The 19,814-nt window shown below is 47.1% G+C and overlaps 1 protein-coding gene across 1 annotated transcript in view; it reads left to right on the forward strand.

The window, feature by feature from the left end:
• Positions 1-19,814, forward strand: part of galnt9 (polypeptide N-acetylgalactosaminyltransferase 9) — a 367,007-nt gene that overhangs the window by 190,354 nt on the left and 156,839 nt on the right. The window contains exon 6 of the mRNA XM_041202235.1: positions 16,457-16,574. Coding sequence (XP_041058169.1) covers positions 16,457-16,574 — 118 coding nt within the window. The remainder of the gene's footprint in view (positions 1-16,456; positions 16,575-19,814) is intronic.

Here is a 19,814-nt window from a genome sequence, read left to right on the forward strand (position 1 = left end):
TGAAGATTTGTGCTCCATAACTTGCCATGCCCCGAGCCAAGTTATTCCAGTACAGCTACAACACTGGCATCTACTCAGCTATGTGGGAAATTGCCCAGAAATGTCCTGTACACAAAAAGCAGGACAAATCCAATCCAGCCAATTACCACTCATCAGTCTACTCTCGATCATCAGTAAAGTGATGGAAGGGGTCATCAATAGTGCTGTCGAGCATCACAGATGCTCAGTTATGGTTCTGCCAGGGCCACTCAGCTTCTGACGTTATTACAGCCTTGGTTCAAGGGCTGCATTGCATCAAGGCAGCATTTGACCGAGTGTGGCATCAAGGACCCTTAGCAAAACTGGAGTCAATGGAAGTCAAGGGGAAAACTCTCCACTGGTTGGAGTCATACCTAGCACAAAGGAAGATGGTTGTGGTTGTTGGAGGTCAATCATCTCAGCTCCAAGACGTCACTGCAGGAGTTCCTCAGGGTAGTGTCCTCAGCCCAACCATCTTCAGCTGCTTCATCAATGACCTTCCTTCCATCATAAGGTCAGAAATGGGGATGTTCGTTGATAATTGCACAATGATCAGCACCATTCACGACTCCTCAGATACTGAAGCAGTCCATGTCCAAATGCAGCAAGACCTGGACAATATCCAGGATTGGGTTGACAAGTAGCAAGTAGCATTCACACCACACAAGTGCCAGTAAATGACCATCTCCAAAGAGAAAATCTAACCATTGCCCCACGACATTCAATTGTATTAACATTGTTGAATCCCCCACTGTCCTGGGGGTTACCATTGACCAGAAACTTAACTGGACTAGTCATCTAAATACTATGCCTACAAGAGCAGGTCAGAGGCTAGGAATCCTGAGGCAAGTAACTCATCTCCTGACTCCCCAAAGCCTGTCCACCATTTACAAGCCACAAGTCAAGGGCGTGATGAATATTCCCCACTTGCCTGGATGAGTGCAGCTCCCACAATAATCAAGGAGCGCTACACCATCTAGGATAAAGCAGCACACTTGATTGACACCCCATCCACAAACATTCATTCCCTCCATCACCGACGCACAGTAGCAGCAGTGTGTACCATCTACAAGATGCATTGCAGGAACTCACCAAGGCTCCTTCGACAGCACCTTCCAGATCTATGACTGCTACATCTAGAAGGACAAGGGCAGCAGTTAGATGGGAACACCACCACCTGGAAGTTCCCCTCCAAGCCACTCACCATCCTGATTTGGGAATATATCGGCCGTTCCTTCACTGTCACTGGGTCAAAATCCTGGAACTCCGTCTCTAACAGCACTGTGGGTGTACCCACACCACATGGACTGCAGCAGTTCAAGAAGGCAGCTCACCACCACCTTCTCAAGGGCGCTTAGGGATGGGGCAATAAATGCTGGCCTAGCCAACGAAGCCCACATCCCATAAATTAATTTTTAAAAATTGTGGCATCTTGCTTGTGTACAAATTGATTGCCCTGTATCCTACATTACAATAGTTACTACACTTCAAAAGGGTTCTAAAGAAGGGTCATATTGGACTCAAGACGTTAGCTCTGTCTCTCTCTCGTGACAGAAGCTGCCAGATGTGCTGAGTTTTTCCAACATTTGCTGTTTTTATTTCAGGGAGAGAATTTTTAGCTCGGTGGGTGGGTGGGTGGGTGCCTGACCTGACTGAGTGTAAAATGACGCACGATGACATCGGGTGAACCCCGCAATGTCGTTGGGCACTCGCGCGATACTTCAGTCGGTGTGCGCGCACCCGAGTCGGCACGGGTGGGAGGAGGTTCCCAATGGCAACCAAAAATAAAATCAACGTTTTCTAATTTAATTCTCAACGTGTCCCTGCTCATCTGACAGGGTCAGACGAAGGGGACGCGCTTTATTACATTTTTCAAATCTCCATTTTGTTATTTTGAAATCTGTTCGTCTCCCTGAGACCGCTCTGTGCCTCGGGGAGATTTCCAAGTGTGTGCACTCACCCGCACGCGCAGAGTTCGCCCTCCTCTCACCTCCCCCGCCGCCCCCCCCACCCCCATCCCCAATACAGGCAGCGCCGAGTGCTGCCACCATGTGTCACACTGGACGGGCCTTGATCGGCCAGCGCGAAATCGCGGTCTGACCCCGATCGCGGGCAGCGGTCAGCTCCCCAATTGGCCATGGCCAAGCCCGCCCGGCGAGGGAAATACCCTCCCCCAGATCTCCAGCACTTGCAGTATTTTGCTTTTTATCAACAGGTGCTTCACTGGCTGTGAAGTGCTTTGGGATGTCCAGTGGTCGGGAAAGGCGCTATAAAAATGCAAGACCTTTTTCTTTCCTTGCCGTGCATCAGCTACAAGCCCCTCTGGCTGCATCTCTCTACATCTCTTTCAGATCACAGCTCAGCCTTCCTCGTAGATTTGTCTACTGTGCTTGCCTGCAACCATTTTACAAGCAGTTTGGCAGCACAGGTTAGACAGGCTGGTCTGTGTAGTCGATCTATTCATGTCCCCTTACTCAGTGAAATGAAAATGTGCTTGCAGGCAAATTGCACATGAGACCCACTGTGTTTTCTTTTTCTGTTTCTGATGAATGTTCTGCGCCTGCTAATGTGAATGATGTCTCCACCGAGGGTTGAAACATTTTTTCTGTACTTCTCGCACCAGTGTACATGTCAACCGTTATCATATACAGAGGAAAGCTATCGCTGTATTAGCCCCAATCTCGGGGCCAAGAGTCTCCTCACCCATTAATTGTGGGTTTAACAGAGCTCACCATTATTAATGTGCACTGAGGAACAAGGTGCAAAGCAGCGTCAGATTATCTGGTCCATTATCGCATTGCTGTTTGTGGGATCTTGCTGTGTGTGGGATCTTCTTGTGCACAAATTGGCTGCCATTTTTCCTACATTAAAAACCACCACTGCCTTTCAGAAAGTACTACATTGGCTGTGAAATGCTCAGGGATATCCTGAAGTTGTGCAAGGCAAGTCTTTGTTTATTTTCTGCTGCAGTCATTGGGCTGGGTGGGGTGCCGGCTCTATCATTGACCCGGTCATTGAGTCATCGCTTGAGACATCAGCTGCAGGTGGGCAGGATGACCCCAGGACCTCAGGAGGCATTCACACTCTAACTCGGCATGGTGCGAAGCAGTCTGGCCCTTAAGACCAGGCTCTGCTTTGGAATTCCCTCCGTAAAGCTTTCCACCTCTCTATTTGTCTCTTATCCTTTAAGACTCTCCTTAAAAAACCCACCCCTTTGACAAAGCTTTTGGTCACTTATCCTGATATCTCTGGTGTGCCTTGGTATCAAATTTTGTCCCAGCGATGGCTTCAGTGATGTGCTTTTGGATGTTTCAATCTGGTAAATGGGCCTTTATAAATACAAGTTTGGCATTGTTACAGATAAAAAAATATAAAAGCAATGAGATAATGTACTTGTACAAAGCTTTACTTACATTGGATTGGCAATTATCCAATGCACATGTTTTGACCATAAGACCATAAAACATAGGAGCAGAAATTAGGCCATTCGGCCCATCGAATCTGCTCCGCCATCCAATCATGTCTGATAAGTTTCTCAACCCCATTCTCCCGCCTTCTCCCCGTAACCTTTGATCCCCTTACCAGTCAAGAACCTATCTATCTCCATCTTACATACACTCAATGACCTGGCCTCCACAGCCTTCTGTGGCGATGAATTCCATAGATTCACCACTCTCTGGTCTTCAATAATAGGAATGATGGAACATCAATGGAGAAGATGCCTCCAGATCACCTCGCGGTATTACCAGAGATGAGAAATTACAGTTACCAAGTAATGTTTCAGGAGTTACGGCTTTTTCTCATAAGTGAAAAGGTTAAAGGATAATCTAGTGGAAGTTCCTCCTCTTCCTCCAAGTACCATGGCCTAAACAGGCGCTGGTAACCATGAGCCTCCACTCGATTTCTCCATGATTAACCTCAGTGAAGTACTGCCGTGGTTTTCCGTTGTCTTCTGCTGCCTGGCAGACCAGGAAACTCTGCTGCTCTTACCACCTGCCATCAGACGTATTGGAAGGATTTACAGGCTGATAATCAACCCGTTTGGCCACATTATGAATGCATCTTCCATGGCCATCAAGTCCTGTGGGACTTGTAAAAACCTAGACCTTCTGGCCTGGAGTTAGATATGCTACCACTGCACCACAAGACCATCCCTTGCCATTCCCCAATGCTCGTTGGGACCTGATCATCACCCATTCTAAAGGTTAGATGAAGAGGGAGGTAGGAGGAGGTGTATGTGGAGCATAAACACCAGTCTGGACCAGTTGGGCCAAGTGGTCTGCTTCTGTGCTCTACATTCAATGTAATTCCCTATCACACTCGCAATAACTGGATACCATTCAGGATAAATAACAACAGTCTGACCAAGTGAGCTGACTAAACTGATTTGATTTACCAGCGGAGCCCTGAAATTTGGAATGCTTAAAACTCTGCTCATCTAGAAAATGAGTTCCTCCGGACCAGCACCACTTACTGAGTGACACGGACATTGCACAGATTCCCATCTGTCCCAGAACCAGAATCTTAGCTCGAATGACCTTGTCAGATATAATCTAATGTGATTAGAGTCACCCACAGTTCAAGTTGTTCTAAGTATTGAGATGGTATAATGCATGATAAATCTTTCAAACAGCATTTCTTGTCAAATCTCAAAGCTTAACATCTATGTATAAAAAGCTGCCTTAATGATGTTTGATGTGCATGGCTGATTAGGATTTCCTTTCAAATCATAGTGAGAACAAATGCATCTTTTTTTTTTAACTGGAACTGTTTATTTTTGTTCCCTCCAATTGTCCAATTAGGTTGAAACCACTTCCCCGTTTTTTCCACTGCATACAACTGGAGATTCCTGGCATTCCCAGACTTTGATCTGTCTTCTCCTTTATGTGATGTACCCCCTGTTAACACCCTGCAAATGGAATGTTTTTTTTAAAAAATCATTCATGGGAATGAGGGCATCACTGGCTGGGCCAGCATTTATTACCCATCCCTAATTGCCCTTGAGTGGCTTGACAGGCCATTTCAGAGTCAGCCACATTGCTGTGGGTCTGGGGTCATATGTAGGCCACACCAGGTAAGGAGAGCAGATTCCCTTCCCTAAAGGAGCATTAATTAACCAGATGCATTTTTATGACAATTGTTTTAATTCCAATGAATTCAAATTAAATCATTTGCAGTGGTGGGATTTGAACTCAGGTCTACAGAGGATTACCCTGGGTATCTGGAGCACATGTGCAGTGACAATACCACTATGCCACCATGTTGGGTGGTATGTTGCATGTTGAACCGGTGTACAAATGTCCATTAAAAGTGTTCCTTTATGGAGTCTATTCGGTTTATTACAGAAAAAAATCATTTCATTCTCCAGTTCTCTGTAAGAACAGAAAGAAATTGCATTTATATAGTGACTGTCACAACCTCATGACGTCTCAAAATTAAACCTCTCTAAAAAAACAAAGAGACTTGGTGGTGAAGTCATGGTTTAAAGAGAGTATGTTTGAAAACCTGTAATTGTAATGAAACAAAAGCATGTAACAGTTACTAATTCTTTCCAGTATTTTGGCTGTCAATTTGAATTGATATTCACAGTCACTGTGGAGAGTTAGTTCAAATATAACCTCCAGTGATCTTGGAAAATGGACCTTTCCAAAAAAGGCTAAGAAAGAATCGTGGATTTGCATTCCTATAGCACCTTTCACAGTCTGCGAACATCTCCCAGCGTTTCACATCCAATGAAGCATATTTTGAAGTGAATCCGCTATTGTAATTTAGGAAACGCTGCGGACAGTCTGTGCCTAGCAAGCCAAGCTCCGGCAAACAGAAGTAGAAACATAAGCCGAGTCGGCTGCGTGCCCGCCAAACTGTCAAAGGCCTATTAAGGCCATTTAAGAACGAATTAAACCGGTAAACTGAGCTGCCCGTCCAACCTTAAGGTCGGCGGGGTGGGGGAGGGGCAGGCGAAGAGTCCAGGCGGCCTTCGCATTTCTCATGGAGCCTCATCCACGGGCTTATGAACTGAATAAAAAAATTTTATTCAAATTCATTGACGTGTGAGGGGACATGCCTTAAAATTTTTTTTTTGTTTTCTTTATTCAGCTTTTTAAAACTTAAACCAATCTCCCTGAGGCAGTTCTGTGCCTCAGGGGGATTTCTGACCCCTTTTGTGCGCAAACGCGGAAGAGCGTAGGCCTCAACTCGGGGAACACCCCCCCCGCCCCCCGGCCCCCCCCACCGCTCGCACAGGGCGCGCTCAGCGCTTCTGGGCGCACGTCACGCTGGCCGGGTACTTAATTGGCCCACCCACGTAAAATGGCGGCGCGGACTCGATCGGGGAGGGGGTGGGGGAGCGTCGATCGGGTTCACACCCACCCCCACCCGCTCCTGCACAAACCCCCCCCCCCTGACTGGGGGTCCCGTCGCGGGGGTGGGGGGGGGGGGTGGTTGGGGTTGTTGTGCGGGGATGGGCGTGGACCACATCGGCGCCCCCGATCAGCTGGGCGCGCTGCCATCTTTGCGGGTGGGCCAATCAAAGGCCCCCGGCCAGTGTGACGTGTGCCCGGAAGCAGAGGTGCCTTGGGGAGATCAGTTCTAAGTGTCAGCAGTTCAATAAAGTGTTGGAAAAGTTTTTATGACGCTTCCCCTCGTGTGAAACGGTCACAAGAGCTGGGACGTGTGCGTTAGCTGAAAAGAAAACTTCTGAGAGAATTTTAAATCATTCGTGAAACCTCATCCCACTCCGTTTTTTGTTTTAATTGTTAGTTAAATGGCCTTAACCGGCCTTTGACAGTTTGACGGGCACCGAACTGAAAGTCTAAGTGGCATACGGTGACGCCGGGACCCACGCCCGATGTTACCCCACCCCCCCCCCCCCCACACCGCGTCACTTACCCCTCAGCGAACAGGGCCCGCCCCAGGGAAAATTCTCCCCCTAGGGTACAGGAGCAGGAGGAGGCTATTCGGCCCATCGAGCCTGCTCCGCCTTCAACGAGATCATGGCTGGTCTGTGGTGTCAGCTCCATTTTCCTGTCGACCCCCTCCCCCCACCGCCATAACACTTCACTCCCTCGTCTATCAAAGATTTATGTCAGTCAGCCTTGAATAAATTTAAAGACCCAGCCTCCACTACTTTCTGGGGAAGAGAATTCCACGGATTAACCACCCTCTGAGAGAGAGAAAAAAATTCTCCTCATCTCTGTTTTAAAAGGGATGACAATGGCCAAATAATTCTCTTGTGATAAAAGCAAAATACTGCGGATGCTGGAAATCTGAAACAAAAACAGAAAATGCTGGAAAAGCTCAGCAGGTCTGACAGCCTCTGTGGAGAGAGAAACAGAGTTAACGTTTCAAGTCCGTAGGACACTTCTTCAGAGCTAAGGAGAAGTAGAAATGTGGTGAAATTTATACTGTTTAAAGGCGGGGGGGAGGTTGCAGTGGAGCAGGTGAAGCTGGATAGAAGGCCAGCGATAGGTGGGGGCAAAGGAGAGATTGACAAAGATCAAAAGGTCAAAGGGGATGTTAATGATGGGGGGTAAGGGCTAAAGGAGGTGCTGATGGTGGCATTTAGGTCAGAAAGCAGAATGTGATAATAGTAGGGCAAGGGTAAGCACTTTGGAAAGAACAACATGAACAAGTGACAGATGCCCCTTGTGGGGATAGGGTGGGGGCAGAGGACAATGGTGGGGGGGGGAAGAAAGATCAAAAATAGGACAAAGGAAGGGGATAAAACGATGAATAAATGAATAAAAATGAAAATGAATATAAATAAAAATGTGGATAAAAAAAAAATTAAAAATAAAAATGGATATTGAAAAAGGGGATTAAAAAAGGAGGTGGGGATGGAGGAGAGAGTTAATGTTCTAAAGTTGTTGAACTCAATATTCAGTCCGGAAGGCTGTAAAGTGCCTGGTCAGAAGATGAGGTGCTGTTTCTCCAGTTTGCGTTGAGCTTCACTGGAACAATGCAGCAGGCCAAGGACAGACATGTGGGCATGAGAGCAGGGTGGAGTGTTGAAATGGCAAGCGACAGGGAGGTCTGAGTCATGCTTGCGGACAGACCAAAGGTGTTCTGCAAAGCGGTCACCCAGTCTGCATTTGGTCTCTCCAATGTAGAGGAAACCACATTGGCAACAGAGAATGCAGTAGACTAAATTGAGGGAAGTGCAAGTGAAATGCTGCCTCACTTGAAAGGAGTGTTTGGGGCCTTGGACGGTGAGGAGAGGGGAAGTAAAGGGGCAGGTGTTGCACCTTCTGCGGTTGCATGGGAAGGTGCCGTGGGAGGGGGTTGAGTGTTGGGGCTGATGGAGAAGTGGACCAGGGTGTCCCTAAGGAATGCTGACAGGCATAGTGAGGGGAAGATGTTTTTGGTGGTTGGCAAGCATGACCCAGACCTCCCTGTCGTTTGCCATTTCAACACTCCACCCTGCTCTCATGCCCACATGTCCGTCCTTGGCCTGCTGCATTGTTCCAGTGAAGCCCAACGCAAACTGGAGGAACAACACCTCATCTTCTGATTAGGTACTTTACAGCCTTCCGGACTGAATATTGAGTTCAACAACTTAGATCATGAACTCTCTGCTCCATCCCCACCCCCTTTTTCAGCCCTTTTTTCAAAATTCATTTTTATTTCTATTTTTTCATCCACTTATTTTTATTTTTATTCATTCACTCATTGTTTAATCCCCACCTTTTATCCTTTTTTCGATCTTCCCCCCCCCACCACCATTGTCCCCATCCCCCTCCCCAGACCCCACTAGGGCTATCTGCCACTTGTTCATGTTGTTCTTTCCAGAGTGCTTACCCTTGCCCTGCTATTATCACATTCTGCTTTCTTAGCTTTATGCCACTATCTGCACCTCCTTTAGCCGGTACCACTACCATTAACACCCGCTTTGTTCATGACACCTTTGTCAATCTCTCCTTTGCCCCTGGCCTTCTATCCAGCTTCACCTGCTCCAGCCTCCCTTAAACAGTATAAATTCCATCACATTTCTACTTCTCTTTAGCTGTGAAGGAGGGTCATACGGACTTGAAATGTTAATTCTTTGTGATGTTGGCTGGGGGATAAATATAGCTCCAGGACACCAGCAATGGCTCCACTGCTCTCCTCCAATATGATGCCGCACAGCCCTCAGTTTAAACACCTCATCTGATAATGCAGCACTCCCTCAGCACTACATCAGCTTAGAATCTGTGCTCAAGCCATTGGAGTCGGACTAGAACCTATAACCTTCTGACTCAGGGGCAAAAATACTACCCCTTGAGCCACCAGCTCAATATTTCTGAGGTCTATTAATTATCCAGGCAGGAATGTTTTGGGACTTTGTTAATATATTCCTTTCCTTGAGAATTACAGGAGAATGCTTAATGACAGAAGCGTTTTTTAATACTCCCTCTGGAGATTAGACCATCTGTGCTCTATTTGTTGCTGTTACATTTTTTTTTATTATTAGCTTGAAATTCACAATTTCTTATTTTGTTTCACAGTCATTAATGTAGAACACGGTGAGAGAAAAAGAGAGAGAAAAAGAGATTTTTAATGGTGTCAGGGAGAGTGAGTAATTATTGGTATTGCACATCTGCAATAGCAGCTTGCATTTAAATTACACTTTGAACATAGTAAAAACAGCCCGAGGCACTTCAGGGAGGGCCGGCAAACAGCTCATGTTAATTCCGCGCTTAAAAGGTGGGATGAAGCATGTCCAGGGAGATACAAACCAGTTAGTTTAATACTAGTGGTAAGAATCTTTGCTCAAAGATATAAGAGAGAAACATCTAGAAACTGAAAATATAATAAAGAGCATGGATTTCAAAAGGAAAGGTAATGCTAAAACAACCTTACAGAATTCTTTGAAGAAGCAGCAGAAACAGTAGACAAGGGGAATGCGATAAATGTAATATATTTAGCGTTTCATAAGACCTTTGATAAGGTACCACACTGCGGACTCAGGACTAAGGCCAGCACGTGTGGAGTCAGTGGTCAAGTAGTAGAATGAATAATGAACTGGCTACAAATCTGAAACGGGAGGGCAGCTTTCTTACCTCACGGGTGGGTGGGTGGTTTCAGGAGCAGCCTCGCAACTGACCGTCACTCACGGTCAAGCCCCGACCAATTAATGGCCAGCCAGCAGGGTGAGTCGCGGGCCGAAACGCTCAGCGCCATGCCTGGGTTTGGGGTGGAGGTGAGGAGGGCGAGCGCGGAGATCAGCGTGGCCACGGTCAGTGAAAGCTCCCCAGAGGCTGAGAGCTGCCCCAGCGGGCTGGAGATTGCTAACGTTCAAAATGAAGGTTTTAAAATGACAGGAAACGTGTCCCTTCAGGTGACTGTGCCAGGTGAGCAGGGCCGTGTTAAAAATGAGATTTAAACATCTTTATTTAAATTTTCATTCACTTCGGAAACCTCATCCTGCCCGTGACTGAGGTTTCCTCCAAGATCCGAAGGCCACTCTTCCGGAAGGTTCGAGAGGTGGCGGAAAGTTCAGTTCAATTCGTTTCTAAATGGGTGTAACAGCCTCTGAATTGTCAGCGGGCGCAATGCCAACTCCCACACGCGTCCGCCGACCGAAATATTGCCCGAGTGCAAAATAACATCAGCACGCTCCCCCGAGCTCATTGCGAACTATCTCAGGTTTCTGCATGTCAAGCACGTGTCCACACGCCAGCCTGACAATCCAGCGCCGGGAGAGGGGGTAAAGGGAGGTTATGCAGGGAGTGGGGGTAAAGGGAGGTTATACAGGGAGTGGGGGTAAAGGGTGGTTATACAGGGAGTAGGGGTAAAGGGAGGTTATACAGGGAGTGGGGGTAAAGGGAGGTTATACAGGGAGTGGGGGTAAAGGGAGGTTATACAGGGAGTGGGGGTAAAGGGTGGTTATACAGGGAGTGGGGGTAAAGGGTGGTTATACAGGGAGTGGGGGTAAAGGGAGGTTATATAGGGAGTGGGGGTAAAGGGTGGTTATACAGGGAGTGGGGATAAAGGGTAGTTATACAGGGAGTGGGGGTAAAGAGTGGTTATACAGGGAGTGTGGGTAAAGGGAGGTTTTACAGGGAGTTGGGGTAAAGGGTGGTTATACAGAGAGTGGGGTTAAAGGAAGGTTATACAGGGAGTGGGGGTAAAGGGTAGTTATACAGGGAGTGAGGGTAAAGGGAGATTATGCAGGGAGTGGGGGTAAAGTGAGGTCATACATGGAGTGGGGGTAAAGGGAGGTTATACAGTGAGTGGGGGTAAAGGGAGGTTATACAGGGAGTGGGGGTAAAGGGTGGTTATACAGGGAGTGGGGGTAAAGGGTGGTTATACAGGGAGTGGGGGTAAAGGGTGGTTATACATGTAATGGGGGTAAAGGGTGGTTATATAGGGAGTGGGGGTAAAAGGAGGTTATACAGTGAGTGGGGGTAAAGGGTGGTTATACAGGGAGTGGGGGTAAAGGGTGGTTCTGTAGGGATTGGGGGTAAAGGGAGGTTATTCAGGGAGTGGGGGTTAAGTGTGGTTCTGTAGGGATTGGGGGTAAAGGGTGGTTATACAGGAAGAGGGGGTAAATGGAAGTTACACAGAGAGTGGGGGTAAAGGGTGGTTCTGTAGGGATTGGGGGTAAAGGGAGGTTATTCAGGGAGTGGGGGTAAAGTGTGGTTCTGTAGGGATTGGGGGTAAAGGGTGGTTATACATGTAATGGGGGTAAAGGGTGGTTATATAGGGAGTGGGGGTAAAAGGAGGTTATACAGTGAGTGGGGGTAAAGGGTGGTTATACATGGAGTGGTGGTAAGGGTGGTTACACAGGGAATGGGGGCAAAGAGTAGTTATACAGGGACTGGGGGTAAAGGGAGGTCATACATGGAATGGGGGTAAAGGGGGGTTATACAGGGAGTGAGGGTAAAGGGAGGTTATACAGGGAGTGGGGTAAAGGATGGTTCTGTAGGGATTGGGGGTAAAGGGTGGTTATACAGGGAGCGGGGTAAAAGGGTGGTTATACAGGGAGTGGGGTAAATGGTTGTTATACAAGGACTGGGGGTAAAGCCTGGTTATACACAGAGTGGGAGTAAAGGGTGGTTATACAGTGAGCCGAGGTAAAGTGTGGTTATACAGGGAATGGGGGTAAAGGGTGGTTATATAGGGAGCGGGGGTAAACGGTGGTTAAAGAGGGAATGGGGGTAAAGGGTGGTTATACAGGGAGTGGGGTGTAAAGGGTGGTTATACAGGAATTGGGTGTAAAGGGAGGTTATGCAGATAGTGGGGTCAAAGAACGATTATACACGGACTGGGGTAAACGGTGGTTCTACAGTGAGTGGAGGTAAAGTGTGGTTATACAGGGAATGGGGGTAAAGGGTGGTTATATAGGGAGCGGGGGTAAAGGGTGGTTAAACAGGGAATGGGGTAAAGGGTGGTTATAGAGGAAGTGGGTGTAAAGGGAAGTTATGCAGATAGTGGGGTCAAAGGACGATTATACATGGACTGGGGGTAAAAGGAGGTTATACAGTGAGTGGGGGTAAAGGGTGGTTATACAGGGAGTGGGGGTAAAGGGTGGTTCTGTAGGGATTGGGGTAAAGGATGGTTATACAGGAAGAGGGGGTAAATGGAAGTTATTCAGAGAGTGGGGGTAAAGAGTGGTTCTGGAGGGATTGGGGGTAAAGGGTGGTTATACATGGAGTGATGATAAGGGTGGTTACACAGGGAATGGGGGCAAAGAGCGGTTATACACGGACTGGGGGTAAAGGGTGGTTATACAGGGAGCGGGGTAAAAGGCTGGTTATACAGGGAGTGGGGTAAAGGGTTGTTATACACGGACTGGAGGTAAAAGCGTGGTTATATACGGAGTGGGGGTAAAGGGTGGTTATATAGTGAGTGGAGGTAAAGTGTACTTATACAGGGAATGGGGGTAAAGGGTGGTTATATAGGGAGCGGGGGTAAAGGGTGGTTAAACAGGGAATGGGGGTAAAGGCTGGTTATACAGGGAGTGGGGGTAAAGGGTTGTTATACAGGGAGTGGATGTAAAGGGAGGTTATGCAGATAGTGTGGTCAAAGGGCGATTATACACGGACTGGGGGTAAAGGGTGGTTATACAGTGTGTGGAGGTAAAGTGTGGTTATACAGGAAATGGGGGTAAAGGGTGGTTATATAGGGAGTGGGGGTAAAGGGTAGTTATACAGTGAGTTGGGGTAAAGGGTGGTTATACAGGGAATGGGGGTAAAGTGTGGTTATATAGGGAGTGGGAGTAAAGGGTGGTTACACAGGGAATGGGGGCACAGAGCGGTTATACACGGACTGGGGTTAAAGGGAGGTTATACATGGAATGGGGGTAAAGGGGGGGTTATATAGGGAGCGGGGGTAAAGGGTGGTTAAACAGGGAATGGGGGTAAAGGGTGGTTATACAGGGAGAGGGGGTAAAGGGTAGTTATACAGTGAGTTGGGGTAAAGGGTGGTTATACGGGGAATGGGGGTAAAGGGTGGTTATACAGGGAGAGGGGGTAAAGGGTAGTTATACAGTGAGTTGGGGTAAAGGGTGGTTATACAGGGAATGGGGGTAAAGGGTGGTTATACAGGGATTGGGGGTAATGGCAGGTTATGCAGGGAATGGATTTATATGGAGGTTATGCAGGGTTTGGGAGTAAAGGTTTTTATACAGTGAGTTGGGGTAACGTGTCGTTATACAGGGAGTGGAGGTAAAGGGAGGCTATACAGGGAGTGGGGGTAAAGTGAGGTTATACAGGAAGTGGGGGTAAAGAGTGGTTATACAGGGAGTGGGGGTAAAGGGTGGTTATAAAAGGAATGGGGGTAAAGGGATATTATGCAGGGAATAGGGGTAAAGGGTGGCCATACAGGGAGTGGGCGTAAAGGGAGTTTATACAGGGAATGGGGGTAAAGGGAGGTTATACAGGGAATAGGGGTAAAGGGTAGTTATACAGGGAGTGGGGTTAAAGGGTAGTTATACAGGGAATGGGGGTAAAGTGTGGTTATTCAGGGAGTGGGGGTAAAGGGTGGTTATACAGGGAGTGGGGGTAAAGGGAGATTATACAGGGAGAGGGGATAAAGGGAGGTTATACAGGGAGTGGGGGTAAAGGGCCGTTAAAAAGGGAGTGGGGGTAAAGGGTGGTTATACCGGGAGTGGGTTAAAGGGAGGTTATACAGGGAGGGGGCAGTAAAAAGAGGTTTTACACGGAGTGGGGGTAAAGTGTGGTTATACAGATCAGCAGGAGGGGGATTGCAGAATTCCACAGGGATTGAAGCTGGGTCCGCTCTTCCACACAAGTTACATTAACAGTTTGGATTTGGGAGTTGACGATTCAATTTCTGAATTTGCAGACGGCACCAGGTTTGGGGCAGGAGTGTAGTTCATACAAAGGAAAAATGTAGCAAAATGCAACCTTAAACCTGCAGGATGAGTGCTTAATTGGTGAAGGTATTTCGATATTGGTAAGTGCAATGTGGTGCATTTTGCTAGAAAGATTAAGCAGGCCACATATTGCCTGGATAATGAGAGTCGAAGGGCATCGGATAAGCAAAGAACCCGGGGATACAGATACACAAATCACTAAACATAGTGACACAGACTAACATGGCCATAAAAAACTAGCAAAGCACTGGGGTTCATTTCTAGGGGGCCAGAATGGAAAAACAGGGAAGTGATGCAAAACTCTTATCGAGCTTGGTTAGATCACACTTGGAGTAAGGTACACCATATTATTAAAATGATATACAGACACTGAAGAAGGTGCAAAAAAGATTTACAGGATGACATCAGAACTGTAAGATTATTACTAACAGGAAAGATTCAATAGGCTGGGGCTTTTTTTAATCTGGGAAAGGATGTTGAAGGGTGACCTAATAGAGATCTTTGAAATTATGGAAGGGTCTCAGTCTGGTAAGATATAGAGAAGGTGTTTCCACTTAAGAGGGAGGTCAAAACTAGGGGCCTTAATTATTAGATAGCTACTAATAAATCTAATAGGGAATTCAGGAGAATCATCTTTACCCAGAGGATAGTGAGAATGTGGAACTCACTACCACACACAGTGGATGAGATGAATAGTAAAGATGTGTTTAAGGGGAAGCTAGATAAACGCATGAAGGGGAAAGAAATAGAACAATATGTTGATAGGGTGATTTTATGTTTTAGGGTTTCAGGTTCCCTTTGTCTGGCGAACGCTAGCTGTGCCCTTGATATTAACACATCAGTTGGTGCTTGAAACAATACAGGCAGAATGACTGATTAACTGAACAAACACTGGCAGTTTATTAGAACCAAGAAATGAGGACTAATACCATGTGTGCCTCTTCAATCACCTCCAGCTCTAGACTTACGGTTACACAAGAAGCCCCCGCTATGTACCAATGGTCAATACAGTCACATGGTCAACTAGCTACAATCTCTTAAAGGTGCATAGCACTCGATTTTGCCACAGGTGAGATGAAGAAAGGTGTGAAGAGGCTCATGTGGAGCATAAATGACAACATTGCACAGTGAGGCCAAATAGCCTGTTTCTGTGCAGTTGACTGCTGGATGCAAATCAAACCAAAAAAATAATTGTAACCTAGATGTCTCTCTCTTCCTCAGAGAAGTTAATACTGTGTTGTCACTGTAAGGATCAGAAAATTATTAAGCAAATCCTGCATGACAACAGTAACTATGCTTCAAAAGTGCTTCATTGGCTGTAAAGCACTTTGGAACATCCTGAGGTTTAGAAAGCCGAAAATGGGAAGCCAGTCTTTTTCCCTTTCTTTATGTTTGACATGTTTTTCATTCTCAAGCGAGCTATTCTGATTTTCTTCACAAGCAAAATTAAAACTGCATCAAGGATTTCAACACTTGATATTTCCATTCAAAACACATGCTATTTCTTCTCCATTTGAACTCAGAAGCTTAGATCGAATGAAGGAGCCTGTGATGTGGTAACTATTGGGATTGTATCAGGACGTTGGCCGTTCACTGAATTGAGATTTGCATAGCTGTAGTTTGAAGGTTGAGCTCCAATATTTTGACTGAATTCACGAGGAAGATGAGAATAACTCCTTGCAATATAAAAGCTATATAAAAACAAAACCATCAGGAAATTTACTAAAAGGTTATTTCCATTATCAGTTCCGCTTCGTGTTCCATACATCTATAGATGTTGATGGACCTGTCGTGTATTTGCCAGCAGTTTTTGTGTTTATCTAAAACTTAATATTTTTTAAAACTCCAGTGATCTACATCAGCTCAAACAGCCTGTAATTTGGAAATTGTGCGCAACAGCTCAATTTCATAGGATCATAGAATCACACAGCTCAGAAGGAGGCCATTCAGCCCATTGTGCCAATGCAAGCTGTTTGAAGGAGCTATCCAATTGCTCTGATACTGCCTGTCTCGTTCCCCACAGCCCTGCAAATATTCTCCTCCTCGAGTATTAAAACCATTCAGTGGACGTCTCCTAATGATTCTGATGATATTTTTGTTCCCTCTTTCTGTGCATGGCAGGACACCAGCAATGATTGGCTGTTCATTTGTGGTTCATCGGGAGTACTTTGGCGAAATCGGTCTCCTAGATCCCGGGATGGAGATTTACGGAGGAGAAAATATTGAACTAGGCATGAGGGTGAGTAAGACAGATGTGGTTTGCCAATGTGTGCTGAGAGATGGCCAGTTAAACTATGGATTTCATATTCTCTCTGTTATGGAATCAAAATTTCACAGCTGCTCCAGCCAATCCAATGTAAGCAGAAAGAGAAACATTATTCATTTAGGAAATTGATCACTTTGTCTAATTGACTGCTCATTATTTACTCCAAGACCCATTAAAATATTGCAGCAAGTTACATTTCTCCTCATTGGGTCGTTTGCGAGGACAGAGTTAGTTCTTTGAGAGAGATTATTTTTCTTTAGGATGTCGCTCCTGCCTCATGTTCTGTTGGTCTTCCAGAACTGGTTTTGTTCAAAATGACACATATACAACTAGTTGAGTTTTATTTTGTGGAAAAGATTGTTTCTTTTAGATTAACTCACAGGACGTGGGAAAGCCTGCATTTATCTCCCATCCTGAATTGCCCTGGGGAAGTTGACAGGGGTGGAGGTCTGTAGTGAAGTTGACAGGGATGGAGGTCTGTAGCAAAGTTGAGAACTTGACAGGGATGGAGGTCTGTAGCGAAGTTGACAGGGATGGAGGTCTGTAGTGAAGTTGACAGGGGTGTAGGTCTGTAGTGAAGTTGACGGGGATGGAGGTCTGTAGCAAAGTTGAGAAGTTGAAAGGGATGGAGGTCTGTAGCGAAGTTGAGAAGTTGACAGGGATGGAGGTCTGTAGCGAAGTTGACAGGGATGGAGGTCTGTAGTGAAGTTGACAGGGATGGAGGTCTGTAGCGAAGTTGACAGGGATGGAGGTCTGTAGCGAAGTTGACAGGGATGGAGGTCTGTAGTGAAGTTGACAGGGATGGAGGTCTGTAGCGAAGTTGACAGGGATGGAGGTCTGTAGCGAAGTTGACAGGGATGGAGGTCTGTAGCGAAGTTGACATGGATGCAGGTCTGTAGCGAAGTTGACAGGGATGGAGGTCTGTAGTGAAGTTGACAGGGGTAGAAGTCTGTAGCGAAGTTCACAGGTATGGAGGTCTGTAGTGAAGTTGATAGGGGTGGAAGTCTGTAGTGAAGTTGACAGGGATGGAGGTCTGTAGTGAAGGTGACAGGGGTGGATGTCTGTAGTGAAGGTGACAGGGATGGAGGTCTGTACTGAAGTTGACAGGGATGGAGGTCTGTAGTGAAATTGACAGGGGTGTAGGTCTGTAGTGAAGTTGACAGGGGTGGGGGTCTGTAGTGAACTTGACAGGGATGGTGGTCTGTAGTAAAGTTGACAGGGATGGAGGTCTGTAGTGAAGTTGACAGGGGTGGGGGTCTGTAGTGAAGTTGACAGGGGTGGAGCTCTGTAGTGAAGTTGACAGGGGTGTAGGTCTGTAGTGATGTTGACAGGGATGGAGGTCTGTACTGAAGTTGACAGGGATGGAGGTCTGTAGTGAAGCTAACAGCGATGGAGGTCTGTAGTGAATTTGACAGGGATGGAGGTCTGCAGTGAAGGCGAGAGGGGTGGAGGTATGTAGTGAAGGTGACAGGGATGGAGGTCTGTAGTGAAGTTGACAGGGATGGAGGTCTGTAGTGAAGTTGACAGGGGTGGAGGTCTGTAGTGAAGTTGACAGGGGTGGAGGTCTGTAGTGATGTTGACAGGGATGGATGTCTGTAGTGAAGTTGACAGGGATGGAGGTCTGTAGTGAAGTTGACAGGGATGGGGGTCTGTAGTGAAGTTGACAGGGATGGGGGTCTGTAGTGAAGTTGACAGGGATGGAGGTCTGTAGTGAAGGTGACAGGGATGGAGGTCTGTAGTGAGGTTGACAGGGATGGAGGTCTGTAGTGAAGTTGACAGGGATAGAGGTCTGCAGTGAAGTTGAGACGTTGACAGGGATTGAGGTCTGTAGTGAAGTTGAGAAGTTGACAGGGATGAAGGTCTGTAGTGAAGCTGACAGGGATTGAGGTCTGTAGTGAGGTTGACAGAGATGGAGGTCTGTAGTGAAGTTGACAGGGATGAAGGTCTGTAGCAAAGTTGACAGGGATGGAGGTCTGTAGTGAAGGTGACAGGGCTGGAGGTATGTAGTGAAGGTGACAGGGATGGAGGTCTGTAGTGAAGTTGACAGGGATGGAGCTCTGTAGTGAAATTGACAGGGGTGTAGGTCTGTAGTGAAGTTGACAGGGGTGGGGGTCTGTAGTGAAGTTGACAGGGATGGTGGTCTGTAGTAAAGTTGACAGGGATGGAGGTCTGTAGTGAAGTTGACCGGGGTGGGGGTCTGTAGTGAAGTTGACAGGCGTGGGGGTCTGTAGTGAAGTTGACAGGGATGGAGGTCTGTAGTGACGTTGACAGGGGTGGGGGTCTGTAGTAAAGTTGACAGGGGTGGAGGTCTGTTGTGATGTTGACAGGGATGGATGTCTGTAGTGACGTTGACAGGGATGGAGGTCTGTAGTGAAGTTGACAGGGGTGCAGGTCTGTAGTGAAGTTGACAGGGATGGGGGTCTGTAGTGATGTTGACAGGGATGGGGGTCTGTAGTGAAGTTGACGGCGATGGAGGTCTGTAGTGAAGGTGACAGGGATGGAGGTCTGTAGTGAGGTTGACAGGGATGGCGGTCTGTAGTGATGTTGACAGGGATGGAGGTCTGTAGTGAAGTTGACAGGGGTGCAGGTCTGTAGTGAAGTTGACATGGATGGAGGTCTGTATTGAAGTTGACAGGGGTGTAGGTCTGTAGTGAAGTTGACAGGGGTGGGGGTCTGTAGTGAAGTTGACAGGGATGGAGGTCTGTAGTGAAGTTGACAGGGATGAAGGTCTGTAGTGAAGTTGACAGGGATGGAGGTCTGTAGTGAAGTTGACAGGGGTGGAGCTCTGTAGTGAAGTTGACATGGATGGAGGTCTGTATTGAAGTTGACAGGCGTGTAGGTCTGTAGTGAAGTTGACAGGGGTGGGGATCTGTAGTGAAGTTGACAGGGATGGTGGTCTGTATTGAAGTTGACAGCAATGGAGGTCGGTAGTGAATTTGACAGGGGTGGGGGTCTGTAGTGAAGTTGACAGGGGTGGAGGTCTGTTGTGAGGTTGTCAGGCGTGGGGGTCTGTAGTGAAGTTGACAGGGATGGAGGTCTGTAGTGAAGTTGACAGGGATGGAGGTCTGTAGTGAAGTTGACAGGGATGGAGGTCTGTAGTGAAGTTCACAGGGGTGGAGCTCTGTAGTGCAGTTGACATGGATGGAGGTCTGTATTGAAGTTGACAGGGGTGTAGGTCTGTAGTGAAGTTGACAGGGGTGGGGGTCTGTAGTG

Source organism: Carcharodon carcharias, chromosome 13 (assembly GCF_017639515.1).
Source record: "Carcharodon carcharias isolate sCarCar2 chromosome 13, sCarCar2.pri, whole genome shotgun sequence".
Lineage (NCBI taxonomy): Eukaryota > Metazoa > Chordata > Chondrichthyes > Lamniformes > Lamnidae > Carcharodon > Carcharodon carcharias.